Source organism: Vigna unguiculata, chromosome 3 (assembly GCF_037176805.1).
Source record: "Vigna unguiculata cultivar grain cowpea cultivar isolate G323 ecotype 2 chromosome 3, ASM3717680v1, whole genome shotgun sequence".
NCBI lineage: Eukaryota > Viridiplantae > Streptophyta > Magnoliopsida > Fabales > Fabaceae > Vigna > Vigna unguiculata.
This window is the reverse complement of record NC_140794.1, coordinates 9492123-9508046: the sequence shown is the minus strand read 5'-3', so window position 1 is coordinate 9508046 and position 15924 is coordinate 9492123. Positions and strand designations below refer to the sequence as shown.

The window sequence follows — 15924 nt, the reverse complement described above, 5'->3', positions numbered from 1 at the left end:
TTACATTATCAATGTTTTAAGTTAAACCATATATCTATGTAATATTTGGCTATTTGGCCATTTCGTCTCTCAAGACCAAAGATATAGTCAACTTATAACTAATTGTCTCTATTTTGCGAAATCTTGGACCACCCCAAATTGTATGATCATTTCGTCCTACAAGGACAACCTATTTATTTTTCATATTATTTATATTTAACCTTATGTCTTTTTTATTCATAAAAAAATAGTTATATATTTTTTTGTGTGTATATATATTTATAAGTTTTAAATTTTTCTTTACTATGTCAATTTTGTAGTAGTTGCATTATGTACATGCGTATATCGAACTTCACATAACAAGAATACCTGAATTTGCTTTTGTTATATTAGAAAGAAAGGGCTAGTGCAATAAAACAAGTAAAATAAAATAAACTAATTATTTTTGTCAATAAGAATGGAAGCATATAAAGAGTTTATAATTATTCTCAGACCTTATATAATAATAATAATTACATTATCAATTGCACTCTTTATTAATAATAAAAAAAAATATTATAACGACGGAAAACATTTTACTTTACTTTTTTAATCCATTTTTTGGAACAGAATGAATTTTTAAATATATCAACTTTCTTTGACATATCTTGCTTAATCTATTAAGAATAAAAATAATAAAAAATTCGAATTCAATGAGTAGCTTATAACTTCTCAACTCAAATTTTTCATATATATATATATATATATATATAGATATATATATATAAATTTAGAAGGTTATTATTTTTTTATTTTGTAAATAGTTTCAAACATTCAAATTAGATTTAATTTCATATACTAATAATCCATAGATTTTGACATTAATCAATTTTAGATGATTTTATATGTAATTTCTAAATAATCATTAAAAAAATCAACCAAATAAATAGTTTAGGTGTGGAAGAATTACAAAGAATGCTGAAGTGAAAGTTTTGAAATTAGTGAAAATAACGATTTGAGCGCGCGCAAACGCGGGAAAACTTACATCGCTTAGTTTCTCTCATAACTCACAGGGGGTCTCTCTCACTGAGCTACAAAGCGTTTGCAATGTCTGCAACCAAATCCGGGTCAAGGAAGCGAGGGTCCGAATCCGAACTCACGAAAACCGATAAGAACAACCGTTCAACAAAAGATAATTTCGATCTCGATTTGGATTTCGATCTCTCAGAGTTCGTCTTCGCTGTTTTTGTCTTTTCATTTATTTATTTTTTCGGAATCCAGCTAAAAGTTTAGCCAATTGTGCAATTCTGCAGTGACATCAAAGGAATCGTGTCCGCGCTGCACCTGATCAGAGACAAGGCTCAGAAGGATGGTCAGAAGAAGAACGAAGAGACAATTTCCAGGTACGTTTCGATCCTACCTGAAACGTTTCTGTTACCGTAGTTTGAATTTCGAGGATTGTGCCCGGAAAGATTCGAATAATGCGTAGAAGGTTTTAGCGGCTTCGATTCGGATCCGCGTGCTTCTTTCATGTGATCCAGAAACATGCATGCTTGACGCGGACTTGTAAATTTGCCAAAAATATCGATCCTAACATTGAATTCGAATGAAAAGAGCTACAAATTTGATGCAACCGCCATTGTATTTTCTTATTTGTTGTTTGCATAATCAGTGTTTTAGTGAATGTTGCTTTTTGTTTGTGATAGTGTGGGTTTTGAGGTTAAGTCTATGATCGAGGGATTGAGGTCAAAAATTGAGAAGGACAGGTAAACTTGAAATCTGAATTGCGTATTGTTTTGATTTTTCTAATACTTTTTGCCGCTTATTCACTGTATTAAATAGTATATTCTCGTTCCAATGTCAGGCAAAGCATTACTAAAGCACTTTCAAAGAATTCCAAAGAGGTTTGTAAACGATTATGGTTTCTGCATGATATTGAATAGTGATAATAGAGTCATAAATTGCAAGGGGATTGTGTGTTACCCAAAACTGGTTTGATCATTGTTGTTATTACAAGCATGCAGTACGAAAGTTCCTTGAAGAGTGAAACTACTAAGTTTCAAGCACTTCACGAGAATTTTTGCAAAGAGAAAGCCACTTCTCTGCAGGCACTGAAAGGTACTCCCTCTAAGACTGTCGTGGACTAATTAGCTTCAAACGTAATATCCCCTTTTTTTAGTAAATGAAACTGCTTGTGTTATCTTATTGTGATTCTTTGACAATTTCTAAAATAGATAGTAGTGATAATTGCTGTGAAATGAAGTGTTACTTTGAATATATAATAGTGTTAATTCATCTGGTAGAATGAGATCATCGTTTTGCTGGTTAGACGCTAACTACTGTTCTGTCCATTGATAGATATTATCTCCAAATTTGAAGAGGAAAAGGAAAAACTATTTGTGCGATATGAACAACTGAGTAAGCTTTATCATTTAATCTGCCTTTATGAATTTAGAAAATAACAACCTGAATTCAATAATTTTATTTTCTCTAAAACTTTACAAATGCTTCAGGGAAGAAGGAAAGAATTATGATATCTGAACAAGAAAAAGCCTGCAATGATAAAATTTCCCAACTGGAAGAGTCATTGAAAAAGAAGAAACAGGTAAATTAAACAGTGGGATATAGTTTTTTCTGTTGCATTCTGTCCGTCTCTCTTTGATTCATATGTTCACCCCCGCATGAACATAACCGATTGATTGTCTTTTGTCACCCACACAGGACGATAAAACTTTCAGCATTCTTAGGAAAACACTTGGTTCGTTCTTGGAAAGTACCTCGGACGACGATTTCCCACCTGATGACTGAGACTGCAATGCTTAGATCGTCTGATGCGTCACAATCACTGATTCTATTAATTTCACCGGAAAATGTGATCATAGATAAACTCAAGATCAACTCTCTTTACACAGTTTCACTTTAATCTCTTATTACAACCAAACCAGGTGTTAAAAATATAGTTCTTGCAACACAAATTCAGGACAATATCTCTGCTTATATTATGATATATTTTTCCTTGTTCTTGCAGATGTTTCTCCCTCTTTTCTTGCAAACATTGGTTCTAATTCTGACTAAATTCCTCTCAGTGTGGGCTATATATAAAACCATTTGTTTTTCAATGCATCTTACCTTTGCGTAGACGAATTAAATATGAGCCATTAAAATAAACTAGTCTAGATTAAGGTTGGTTTAACAGTCTTAATCTTTCCAAATCCTATATCGTCTATAAAAATCTTTAATTGACGTGTTTGGACAAGTACGAGAAAAAAAAATTAACATTGTTAAATTTTTAATTTAAATTCTACACAAATTAAATGTATTGCATAACTATAGCGTTAAAAAGATACCAGCAAATCGTTTATTCTCCACCCTCGTAGCACTAGTTCATAGATAATTCAAATAATTGTTGTAGTTAACCCTGTAATAAGTTAGTTGGAGAAATATAAGGTGATTATGTTTTTGTAAGTGTAGCAGTTGTTTTTCTGTACAAGATGCGTGCATAGGTGTGAATATGTGAGTTTACATGAAAAATACAAAACACTTTCTTTTATAATCTTGTTCCTTTTATGTGATTTTTTCCCAGCATATTGAAGAGAGAATAACTGCTGAAACAGAGGCTGTCATGTATCATGACAAATGACAAAGAACATGGAAATGCGGCTAAAATTAATTCTACTTCTTAGAATCAAAACTGGGGATTAATTATTACAGAGATTACATAAATTGATCTGAATCAAACTAATGTAAGGATTTGACATTTATTTCATCTAAAATTTTAAGAGATAATAAATTTATTAATCTTACTAAAATGTTTTTCTTGGATTATGAATGAACATGTAAAATATTTAAACTTCATATACTTTAAAAAAATCCAATGAACTTGTCGAATTCATTGCTGTAGAAGATTTAACATTAACTTTGCCACCTTTATAATCACAATTATTTACATTAAATTTTAAATTGAAGAACAATAACAAACTACTCATATTTTAATATATATAGCCAAGACATTAAGTAATTTTACATTAATATAAAATTTTATATATATGATGAATATAAATAAAACTTTCAATCTAAGTTAATCATGAAGAAAAAAACAAGTTAAAGATATTATTAAACTCTAATATTCATCCCATATATATTGTAGATAGTCAAGTGCATATAACAAGGATAAATAGAGGGACCAAGAAGATGAATAGAAGAATCTCAAATAAAACTAAATTAAGTTAAAATTGCTTCCAAAATTTTATAATCATATGGATGTGCCTCTTTGTAAGAAAGCAATTTTGAGATTGATCCATAAATTTTCATAACTATTTTGTTTGACATACAAGCATGATAGATCCACTAGCAACCAGATTTTGCAGGGACTGGTTTCCTTTGTTGTACAGACCATGGAGGCCGCTCGTTGTGTGCCTGCACAAAATCCATGAGGAAATTCTATAGCATTAGCAAGGTAGACTCAAAATTGAAAATCAAAAGAGGATAAGATAAACTAATGAAAATAAATCCCTTACAAAAGCAAAACATTCTAGTCTTCGTTAACTTGGATACCAGAAAGAGATAAGATAAACTAATCATCACAGTTTAGTGAGTCAATGTCAATGAGATATGCTTATTATATCACACTTAACACTTTCCTAATCTTTATCTGATATTCACTTAACACTTTCCTAATCCTAGTTTCCTAAGACAAACTTCATGTTAGTTCAAATTTCACTTCTTTATCTGATATCTAATTAAGTATGGATAGAAAGTTTTTATTATGTCATTATTCAGAGTACATGTGGTCACGGACAAATTTGTCATTCACCACACAAATAAGAGTAGACCCGAATAATTCTGATGCATACACCATCTATTGCATAATTTTCATTCAACTCATAAACATACTCTCTCTAATAGGAAGAATATGCTGCAGCAATACAATATAAATGGTACATATTAAAAAATCAAACAAAGTGTCAGTCAAAAACATATTAAAATAATGAAATGAAATAAGTTCATAATTGAAAACAATCAACATAAATTAAACTGTGATAAAGGTCAGATTCAAAATGTTGCAATCAATTGAAAATAATATGTATAAGAATTTCATTTTTGAAAAAATCAACTTAAATTGAAAAGGGTCAGATTTGGAAGGCAAATTAAGGCCAATGCTGTTATTTTAGTCTTTAAAAATTAGGCATTAGATTAAATTGACATATGAGATGTAATTGAGAATATATTATTATAGAAGAAGATACAACAAAAAAGTCAGAAATATTAATTTGGTATCAAAGTTTCCTTCTAGTAGCCCATGATGCTCTTGTAAAACAAGCAATGGGTTGTTCTTCATTCAGATATGCACCAGCAGTACACAATCTCGGTGTTCTCGGTTTAGCAACGTCTTAACATTCAGTTGCACTACCATAGCTTGATCACCAACAGCACCATGCAAGTCCAACCACACATCTCATCCATCGAAGTGGTATGAGTCTGAAACTAATTCTCTTTCTATCAGACATCTATTCTCACATGTTATTCAGAGACAACTAAAGACTTATGACAGGCACAAGCAATGCAAAAGGGGTTGCAAGCACTTCAAGTTTGCATACTATCCAACTCATTGGCTGAAAATGGGTGAACTCTGTGAAGTTGCATTCAAATGGCTTTCTCAATTGCTTCAACGCTCACCATGTTGCTGTTGATGATGACCCAATAGAAGAAATCCATGTGACTCCTTCAGGTTAGTTATTCTCCTATGCCATAGTGTATAAATTAAATTTCTCCATATATGGCCTGAGAAAAGCTCTTAGGGCACAGTTTGAGAAATTGTTTTACTCAAATTCTTTTACCCAGTATGACACCTCTTTATTTATTCATCACACAATTGTTGACATTTTTTCTTCTTATCTATGTTGATGACATTGTCATTATGAGATCCAACCAAATCCATGCCAAGACTCAAACAACCACTTCAAGCTTGCCTTCAAAATGAAGGATATTGATTACTTCTTAGGTCTTAAGGTCCCCTATCACTCCAAGGGTATCCTTTCATCAACACCAATACAAATTTAATTTCTATGGTTGCCCTTCAATCTATTGCCTTAGTGGATACTCCACGAGGTTAATGTCAAATATCATAATGAGGGTGATCCTTTTAAGTATTGCCAATTGGTGAGTGATGAGTAGTCTTAATTACTTGTGTGCAGTCCTTATCACTTTAATTTGGCTGCGTTGTATTGAGTGTTTATCACTAAATCCAAAAGTTATAGCTAATAGTTATCTAGATATTGGATGTCTATATCTAGTTGGTGCATGTTTCTTGGTCCTACTTTGATTTCTTGGAAGAGTGAAAAGAAAGTCCATGTATCCAAGTCATCCACCTGCGTACAATATTGAGCTTATTTGGATATAGGTTTGTTGGCTGAACTTGGAATTCCTCAAAGCAATGTCACACCTCTCCATGTTGACAACATCAGTGCAATAACTTGCCACTAGTTTGATTTTTGATGTGTGCAGGAGGTGGATTGTCAGTCTATTCATGAAGCTCTTGAAAATCATGTAATCTCTCTTCCTCATGTCAACTTGTGACTTCAGCTTGCAAATATTTTTACCAATTTTGTTCCATGTCCCGCCACCAAATCTTTGAAGTAAAGTGGTGCATTCTTGAGCAGCCTAATAATTACTGTTGTTGTTTCTTTTTATATGGGTTGCAAGAATCAGCCTAGAAATAGTATATATTTAGAGTTCCTATTTTAGTTCGCACCAAGTAAGAATTGTATTAAACTGTCATTAAGAGGTGCAATTGACAATGTATAATTTATAGAAGACTATACAATGAAAGTAAAGCAAGAAACAGTAAATTCCTGCCACTCTATTCCACTTCAAATATAAGATAAGATACCACAATACTGTCCTATTATTAGTATGCATACAAGTGTATATTAGGATGATACTTAACTCCCACATGCTATTGTATTATTATCCACTAACTACGACCCGAAGGTTTCAAACGAGTAGTTCTATTTAGATTAAATCCCACAACATTGACAGAGAAAACACTAAGTTTTTCAGTCATTAGAAGCATGCCCTCCAGTTTTCTAAACATATCAATCACCAACAAACAATTCAAATAAAATTTATACACATCCATTATGTCAACCACAACATGTAGATACTATAGTCTTTGTATAATCTAAATTTCATTCAAAATGTTCAAAAAAGCTAAAGGGAATTTTCCTTGTACAGAACTTTCAATTACTCCATAGTAATTCATGATGATATGTCTAGTAAACCAAACCCCGTGTCAAAAGACTATATTTTTCAGATAAAGTACTAAATATATAATAGTTATCATACCCCAATTTCTGTCACAAACTGGCATGAGGAACATCTAACTTGTGAAGCACCAAATGGGTACATTAGCAATACTGCACAACTGCCACACTCAACTTGTCCAACACAATCAGCTGTAAGGATTGGGATATTGATTTAAATATCTTACCACAAAAAATAAACGAGAAAGCCATAAATCATAATTGACAAGGAAGTAAGGCAACTTCAAGAAAATATAATACAGTTTGATAAGTGAGAACTGAAAACATCAACATGTGAAGGATTTTTTTTTTAAAATAAAAGCTTCATATGCCTAGCATCACTGTGAGACTAGAGGTGCCAACTTAAATCTCTAGTCCCACCTATCATTTGCAGCACATCAAAGAAATTTATGTAAAAGAGAGACAATACAAAAGGATCATGAGGGGACTGGACCAAATCATGAAAAGAATTTGAGATCTGAAAACACCAACATATGGAGGATTTCACTTCAGTACATACTGTCATTCATGAAGATTTACAATAGTACAATACAACCATACAAAAAACCTAGTTGAAAGCTCAGATCATGATACCATCATCAAATCCCAATGTGATCGTCATTGGTGTTGGGCCGGCAACTCTTCTATAAAGACCATCATTTTTTTTTGGAAGAAATATATATTAAATTTTAACAAATACAAAACATTAGTTAACAAGCATAGAGCACAACACTACATATAATGGGTGTTGGATCAAGCACAAAATTGCTAATGGAAGTGTGTTAAAATGAGCTTCTCCCAAACTTATTTGGGTTTATCTTATCATATAAGCGGAGTTATAAAATTGAAGGTATTTGGTTAAGATTGTGAAATTATTTATTACTCTCCTATAAGCTATTTAACTTATTTCAGTAAACATCATGTACATAGTAGAACCGAGGTGGTCTCGATTACATATGCCAAAACAATCTAGGACCTTCCCTAAGTAGAGTTACCCCTAATTCATCAACATGAAGGACTAATTAGATACTTAAGAAAGGACCTAACTAATCTAAGCTCATCCAGGTTAAAACCCACTAGAATAGTATAAATAGGAATTACTTACTTTCTAGTAAGAGTAAGAGCTTGAGAAGAAGGAAGGTAAAAGTTTGTTCATTTATTACTATATTTACTGCTAGTCTGACACACCCCGGCTTCTCTACCCTCGATCATCCCAAACACAAGAAAGTGAGACTAGATACGAGAAGATGAGAAGACGAGATCAAATACAAGAAGAGAAGTTCAATGGACATCTTATATTGAAAGATTTGGAAAGCTAAGATTGTGTGAAGTCGACATTCAACCCTATAACAATCAAATAATCAGATTTTCACGAGAATGGGTTGACACAATGGGATATATTGACCTCCACACAAAATTCGGGGGAGGGAAGGAGAAGTAGAACAAATAAAGATCCAATATCTTATTGTCAATGGCAATACATCCTACAACATCATGCTAGGAAGGCCATCCTTAAATGCTCTTTGTGCCATCGTTTCCACACCCCATCTAGCAAAGAAGTTTCCATCAATGACAAGGGATGTCATCACAGTACATGTTAACCAAAAAAATGTTAGATAATGTTATGTAGCAAGTTTGAAAATAACACCAATAGTCACCTAACACATCTCACAAAGGGGAAAAAGCAAAGGCAGCAAGGATGACAAACCTAGACCCTAGGATGGATGACGATACCTGGGTCGAACCGTTAGAAGATATGATACCCTACAGTTAGAACAAGTCGAACATAACACAAGAATAGGAGCATCGTTAAAGGAGGAGGATGAACAAGTTATTATCGACGTCCTAGCTGAGAATGTTGACCTGTTTGCGTGGACTGCAGCCAACGAACTATCAATTTGTATAGAAGCAAGGTCGGTATCCTAAAAGAAGCGAAAGATGGGGAGAGAGAAGGGTGCAACAGCATAAGTAGAGGTGAATAAGCTCTTGACGACTTCATTCAGGAAGCACGGTATAGCACCTGGCTAGCCAGCATTGTCCTTCCAAAAAAGGAAAATGGTAAATGGCAAATATGCACAGATTACAGTCTTAAACAAAGCTTTTCCCAAAGATGCGTACACCTACTGAGTATTGATAAGCTTGTAGATGGAGCAGCAGGGCACAAAATCTTGAGCTTCCTTGATACCTTCTCGAGATACAACCAAATACGAATTCACCCATAGGACAACGAAAAACAACATTTATAACCACAGTCCAACTACTACTACAAGGTCATGCCATTCAGCTTCAAAAACATAAGAGCAACCTACAAGCACTAGCACCTCATGCATAAGATTTTCAAAGGGCTTATTGGCTGAAACATGGAAGTATACGTTGACGATATGGTAGTAAAGTCTGATTCATGTCAGTAGAGCATGCAAAAGACCTAAGTGAATATATAACATGAGAATCAACCCCGAGAAGAGTCTCTTCACATACTCACACATTAGGGAATTGAAACAAATCCTGACAAATGACAAGCACTTATCAATGCGCAGTCCCAAGAATTTGAAAGAGGTACAACAATTAGAAGGGTGATTGACATCCCTATCCCGTTTCATGCCTAAGCAGGCCGAAAATACAAAACCTATTACACAACTAATGAAGAAATATGCTAAAATATTTGTCTTTACATAAGCCCATGCTAGGGATGGCAAAAATACTGTGTTCACGGGTATTTGCAGATAAAATTTGCGGTGGATAGTTAGTACCTGCGGGTAGCAGGTATTTTAATACTCGTGCATAAACGGGTTGGGTGCAAGTATCATATTACCCATATTTGCAAGTATTAGTTGCTTGCAAAAAATAAAAAAATTAATTTATATTTTATTAAGTTAAACTTGATTAAAATTAAAATTTAACTTATATTTTATTAAGTTAAATTTAATTAAAATTAAAATTTAATTTATATTTTATCAGGTTAAATTTAATTAAAATTAAAATTAAAATATAATCTATATTTAATTTAATTTATATTATATTTTATATATTTTATTTATAAAATTTATAAAATATATAAAATATATAATTTTTTAAGTATTCGCAAGTATTCACGGGTATCCGGGATTTTACAAAAATCCGTAAGTATTTTTCAAACAGATACTCGACAGGTAAACGAACGGGTAGTGGGTAAACACTATCTGTATTCGACTTGACTCATTGCCATCCCTAGCCCATACCAAGCAAGCCCCTACACATCATAGTCACTGATAATGAAAGACAATTAATAGATAAAGGCTTGGCCGACTTCTACAACTAACTCCACATCCGACATATCACTAATTCAGTTGAACATCCCCAAACAAGTGATCAAGCCGAAGTAGCCAACAAGATTATACTCTCTAAACTCAATAAACGAGTCGAAGCCACCAAACGACCACATAGGAGACATCATATAGCTTAACATAAGGAGTAGATGTCACAATCCCAATTGAAGTAGGAGAATCATACCTCTGCTGACAGATGTATGACATACAAATAAATAAGGAGTGTATGTTAACCAACTTAACCTCACCAACAAACTGCGCAGCAAGGCACAAATTTGAGAAGAAGCTTGCAAGACAAGAATGGCTCGACAATATAACTCAAAAGTATAGCCAAGATTGTTTCACAAGAACGACCTCTCTGAAAAATGGCAAGTGGAGTAAGGTAAAATAAAGGAAAATTCTTGGCAAACTGGAAAGGACATTTTCGCATTTCTGAAGAGGTCTCAAAAGGAGCATATCACTAGAGCACTTATTGGAAGAGCCCATACTGAGGACATGGTATGCATCACACTTAAAGTTTTGTTTTAGTTAAAACGCTTAGATTATCTTTGTACTCTCTTTTATAGTCAAGTCACTTGTGCACTTTTTCTCCTACCTTGATCTTTTTTCCTTAAGGAGAGTTTTGGCATAGGAGGTTTTAACAAGGCACCATTAAAAACTCATTGTCCTATTTATATTGCTCCTACTGTGTTTATCTCGGCAAAGGAAGCCTCGCAAATGAGATCCCTCCTAATAACAAATTGGCTAAGGAAGTTTCACAATGTGATCCCTACCAACGCAAAATAAAATCTAAAAAGAACAGATAAAGACTAAGTTAAAGAAAGCTAATTGCATAAAATGTACATTCCCTAATGAGTTCAAAAGGCAAAAATGTACATTCCCTAATGAGTTCAAAAGGCAAAAAGTTAAAGGGACACTATCGGCCCAAAGTACAAACTTAAAACATTAAACGTCTTGATTATCAAATATGTCATCAAAAGGTTAGGAGATCAGCAACAAGTTGAGCGAGGTCAACAAGATCAACAGTGTTTACACCCGTAGGGGATGTCGTTTATCGAAACCAATTTGCCATGATAAACATCTTGGTCTACACCAAATCTATCATCATCAGGGGGAATCTTAAATAACAAAGCCGCTTGCCGGAGTGCCTTGGCAAAACCTTCCTCGTGTTGTGCCAAGAGGCATTTCTTTAGTTGAAAAAGTTCACTCGCCAGTTTCCTTCTATCATCTGCACGAGCCGAAGTCATATCTGAAAGGTCTTGTTTCAACTGGGTAATTTTAGCCTTGGCCTCTTCTTCCTCGTTCTCGGCTTGAAGACACCAAGTTTCCCATGAAGAACAGTTGGTCAAAAGATTCAACTTCTCCCTTTTCAACTTGTCCAATTCTTTGTTTAACAAAGATTCCTTATGAGACATTTCATCAATACGCTTTTGGGCATTAGCCAAGTCTGATTTGGCTGATTCCAACTCGACCATCAGGTTATTCTTCAAATCTGCACCAAGGTGGCGTGCCACAACAATTGCACGAGATTGAAACTCCAAAAAAGATTCCAAAAGCGCCTCCCGGTTCGAGTTGTCAACAACCTCTAGCTCTGATGTCGTCAATGAGATTGACAAGCCATCCCTCATTCGAAGGTTGGCCAACATCAGCGCGGATGAATTCCCACTTGAAGATGTTCGCTTCCGCTTGGGGAACTGGGAAGGGAAGTTGTGCTGAGAGGGCTTTTCTTTTCTCTTGTGTTTCTTCTCCTCAGCAGGTGAAGGTTGCAAATCACGGACGGCCTCCATGACCTCGACCTTCTGATCGTTAGTGGGAGGATTCTCAACAACCATCTCCTTTTCTCCAGTAATAATTTGAAGCCGAATTTGACGAAATAAGTCTGCTTGATTTGAGTCACCCTCGAGTTTAGCCGTAATACCTGCAAACACAAGTTTTCAGCCTAGTTAAGAGCAAAACAATCAAAGGTAATATATCGGAAACAAAGCATGCCGTAAAGGTCATGCGAGGATTATCAAATACAATAACACCTAGGATCTTCCGGGTGGGTAACTTACAAGGAAGTTGGTCAAAATAGCCAAGAAATCGATTATCCTCTAAAGTCATCATGGACCGAGGCCAATTATTTTATCTCAAAGGGCTCTTTGTCCAATTAAAAGGAACAACGAGTGTTTCGTCATTAAAGAAATACAGCCTTTCCGATGGCTCAATAACCACTTGAATAAACCCCCCTTTGATGTTTTTGAAAGATCATGTGTAAGGAGCAAATAGACATGTCCATGGCTAGCTAACCAATGACAACCACCCTACCAAGTCACCGAGCCGAGTACTGTAAAATTGCAAGAACACTTGGGGCAAGGTCTTCAAGCACAATGTTCGATAGATGACTTGGAAAGCCTGAAGAGATGCCTAACTATTTGGATGCAATTGCGAAGGAGCTACATTTAGGATCCTTAAAACACCCATAGTTGTTAGAAGTCCCATATCGACTAGAGATAAGGGAATTTCATAGCATATGGGTGCAAACCTCACCTTAAAAGTTGGTTTAGTGGGGTTGAGTTAGGCTTAAAATCCACTTTCTAACAAGGTATTAGAGCCATGAATTAAGGCCTATCCTAGCGAGATTTGTGTTTGTTGGGCATATAATTCCACCTGTTATCAGACTGCTATCGGACTACCTATTAATGCCTAGTCTCACGTACGAGATGTATATACCTCGGCATAAGGGGTTGTTGGAAGTCCCACATCGATTAGAGATAAGAAAATTTCATAGTAATAAGTGGAAGCAAACCTCACCTTAAAATTTATTTTGTGAGGTTGAGTTTGACTTAAGATTCACTTCTTAACAATAGTAAATTCATCAAAAGGGAAGTGAACATACATGTCAGTGATCAGATGCAAAAACATAGAAAATAAATCTGAATGGTAACCCTCTTGACCATGACACATTGTCAATGGCACTCACAATCAATCGTGATAATGTCGTCTTCAACAAGGTCGCACAGTAAAGGAATGCTTTCAATAAATGACCAAACAATCAACAACCAACTATACTTAGAGAAATGTTCTTTAACCTTTGGGTCTACCCATTCATAACCCTCTCGCAAGGAAAGGGAGTCCTCAGCACATTATCTGATAGTGTTGCTCAACGAACTCCCACTTTAGTTGCTACTCGACACACCTGTTGATGACCCTCACATGTGTCAACAAACAAACCATGGTTCTCGGCAATCCTCTTCTCAAACCACCCCATCCAAAGACCCTCGGGAAACGGAAGCGAAAGACATACCTAAATGATGATGAACACTGACACATAATCTTCTCACCTCACTAATACTAAAAGTGGTCCCCACGATAAAATGGACTCAATATTTACATTGGAAAATGAAAGGAAGTTCTACACTCATAGGCTTATAATACCTGTTAGATCCTTTTCATCCAATGGCTACACTTCCCACACAATGTAAGCTTCCCGCCTATCAGTCGCATCCAATCCATCATGTCACATTCCCTTTGTTACTTACAAGTTACATCTTCTTGAGACTAGGGGGCTAGTTACCGATACATTTGAATAGACCTCGAACAATAAAGAAAACAATATTTTCTTTCAAAAAGACTCTTTGCCCTACCTTGAGTCTAGGGCTAGTGTACATAGTAGAATTGAGGTGGTCTCAGTTGTTACATATGTTGAAACAACAAGGACCTTCCCCAAGTAGAGTTACTCCTAATTAATAAGCATGAAGGATAAATCATATAATTAAGAATAATGGACCGAACTAATTAAGGCTCATCTAGGTAAAAGCCCACTAGAATAGTATAATTAGGCACCGCTTATGAGGTAAAAGACTGTTCATTTATTATTGTATGTTTACTATTTACTACTACTTAGGCAACTGCTGACTTGAACATCAGAGTATCTTTACAAGCACACCCTGACTTATTTGCCTCGGATCCTCCTAGACACGAGAAAGTGAGACCAGAAATGAGAAGACGAGATCAAATATAGGAGGCAATGTGTAGAGCCTATCTCAAATTTGTAAGGACATTTATGCTCTTGTAAGTACACATCACACTGAAGCTTACTAAGATTACTGAATCATGTACTTATGAAACAAGCTTTCATCTCATTCACATGTGATAAGATTTTGTGGAACAAACACTTAATTAAATTGTTAACCCACAAGTAATCATAATCAATCAAATGCATGATCGAACATGAAATGCAAAATTAAGACTTGGAACCGAGGCATGCTCCGGTGAAATGGTAGCAATGCCAATGCGGAAGATGAACAACCTTCTAATACAATGTTGGCGGTCTCACAGCATGGACATTTAACATGTTTGGCACCTCGGGGATATGAAAGCAGGCGATGACAAGAACCGCAGACCATCTGACCCCAACCTGTTCACACAGCTTGCCAGTCAGAGTGATCAAGTTAATAACCAAATTCATGCACTGATTATCAAAAAAAAAAAAAAGGACAATGACTCTTTCAGGGGTATCTCAAATACAATTCACCAACCAAAAATCACTTCCTTTAACCCTTCCACAGACTTCAAGCAACAAAATTTGCGATATTGCATTCAAACCCCTTTCTGCATCCTCATTCAAAAATCATCTACTAAGAATCAAATTAACTTGAATCTCGAAGCTATTACATTGTAAAAGAGTAAACCCTAACTCAACAACACTCGTCGCTCACTATCCTGATTAAAAATGAAGCACATTCCCAAAATAAAATGAATGCGCGTTTTAAAGTTCAGTAGTTCGGAAGACAAAGGCATGTAATCTGCTTAGTTGTGCAGTTGCTGATTTGAAACGGGTCAACAATTTAAAAGCTGATAAATTTGCAGAAAAAAAAATGAAAATAAAGCAAGTAGTAGAGGGTTTTGTAAAGAAAAGTATAAACTGACCACATGGACGTGGCGGTCGCGGTTGGGGTTGCAGCTGCGGCGGCGGTTGCGGTTGGTATAGCGGTGGATGAGTGGAGATTGGTTGCCACCCCGGTGGTGGGCCTTCATCGTCTTCTTCTTTCTCAGTTTGCTGACTCTGCATCTTCCTCGCTGCGCTACCTAGTTCAAGAAAATCCGTTTATATTCACGAGTATCGATTACTTAGTTTATAAAATATTTAGAAGCACTATTCATCTCTCTATGCTATTTTGTTGCTCTTCTCTTCAGCGCACTCATATCGTTCTTCAAAAGTTAATTAGGAAATTTTTAGCATCAGACTCCTGAAATTATAATTTATCCTATCTCAATTTCTCAATTTTGGATACATTTTGCTACCAAATTATATTCATTATTTTTAACAAACTATATTAAAATTTAGAAAATGAATAAATTTTAATTTCACATCAAAT

At 35.0% G+C, this 15924-nt stretch overlaps 2 protein-coding genes across 4 annotated transcripts; one reads left to right on the top strand and one right to left on the bottom strand.

Moving 5' to 3' along the window:
* Positions 1-987: 987 nt before the first annotated feature.
* LOC114179497 (DNA ligase-like protein) lies at positions 988-2985 on the top strand. Its single transcript, XM_028065854.2, has 8 exons — positions 988-1187; positions 1272-1361; positions 1665-1724; positions 1823-1862; positions 1983-2076; positions 2317-2376; positions 2472-2563; positions 2680-2985. The coding sequence occupies exons 1-8, from the start codon at positions 1066-1068 to the stop codon at positions 2764-2766; spliced, it is 645 nt and encodes a 214-aa protein (XP_027921655.1). The 5' UTR covers positions 988-1065; the 3' UTR covers positions 2767-2985.
* A 1058-nt stretch (positions 2986-4043) lies between these two features.
* Positions 4044-15786, bottom strand: LOC114178687 (protein LOL2-like). 3 transcript variants are annotated; one of them, XM_085671260.1, is made up of 4 exons: positions 15476-15772; positions 14856-14963; positions 7303-7412; positions 4044-4374 (listed from the first exon to the last, which is right to left on the bottom strand). In XM_085671260.1, the coding sequence occupies exons 1-4, from the start codon at positions 15615-15617 to the stop codon at positions 4306-4308; spliced, it is 429 nt and encodes a 142-aa protein (XP_085527386.1). In that variant the 5' UTR covers positions 15618-15772; the 3' UTR covers positions 4044-4305. The 3 variants fall into 3 exon arrangements, with proteins under 3 accessions (XP_085527386.1, XP_027920538.1, XP_027920539.1); XM_028064737.2 differs by lacking the exons at positions 4044-4374; positions 7303-7412 and adding an exon at positions 11355-12482 and having other exon boundaries at positions 15476-15783; XM_028064738.2 differs by lacking the exons at positions 4044-4374; positions 7303-7412; positions 14856-14963 and adding an exon at positions 11355-12482 and having other exon boundaries at positions 15476-15786.
* Between the last annotated feature and the right edge of the window lie 138 nt (positions 15787-15924).

Bases quoted from the DNA above. Each gene is read 5' to 3' on its own strand.
- LOC114179497 (XM_028065854.2), top strand. From the start codon at position 1,066: ATGTCTGCAACCAAATCCGGGTCAAGGAAGCGAGGGTCCGAATCCGAA. The intron at 1,362-1,664 runs GTACGTTTCGAT...TGTTTGTGATAG, and splicing joins AACGAAGAGACAATTTCCAG to TGTGGGTTTTGAGGTTAAGT. The intron at 2,377-2,471 runs GTAAGCTTTATC...CAAATGCTTCAG, and splicing joins TGTGCGATATGAACAACTGA to GGAAGAAGGAAAGAATTATG.
- LOC114178687 (XM_028064737.2), bottom strand. From the start codon at position 15,617: ATGCAGAGTCAGCAAACTGAGAAAGAAGAAGACGATGAAGGCCCACCA. The intron at 14,964-15,475 runs GTCAGTTTATAC...CTGTGTGAACAG, and splicing joins GCGACCGCCACGTCCATGTG to GTTGGGGTCAGATGGTCTGC. The intron at 12,483-14,855 runs GTTGTTCATCTT...TTGTGTTTGCAG, and splicing joins CGCCAACATTGTATTAGAAG to GTATTACGGCTAAACTCGAG.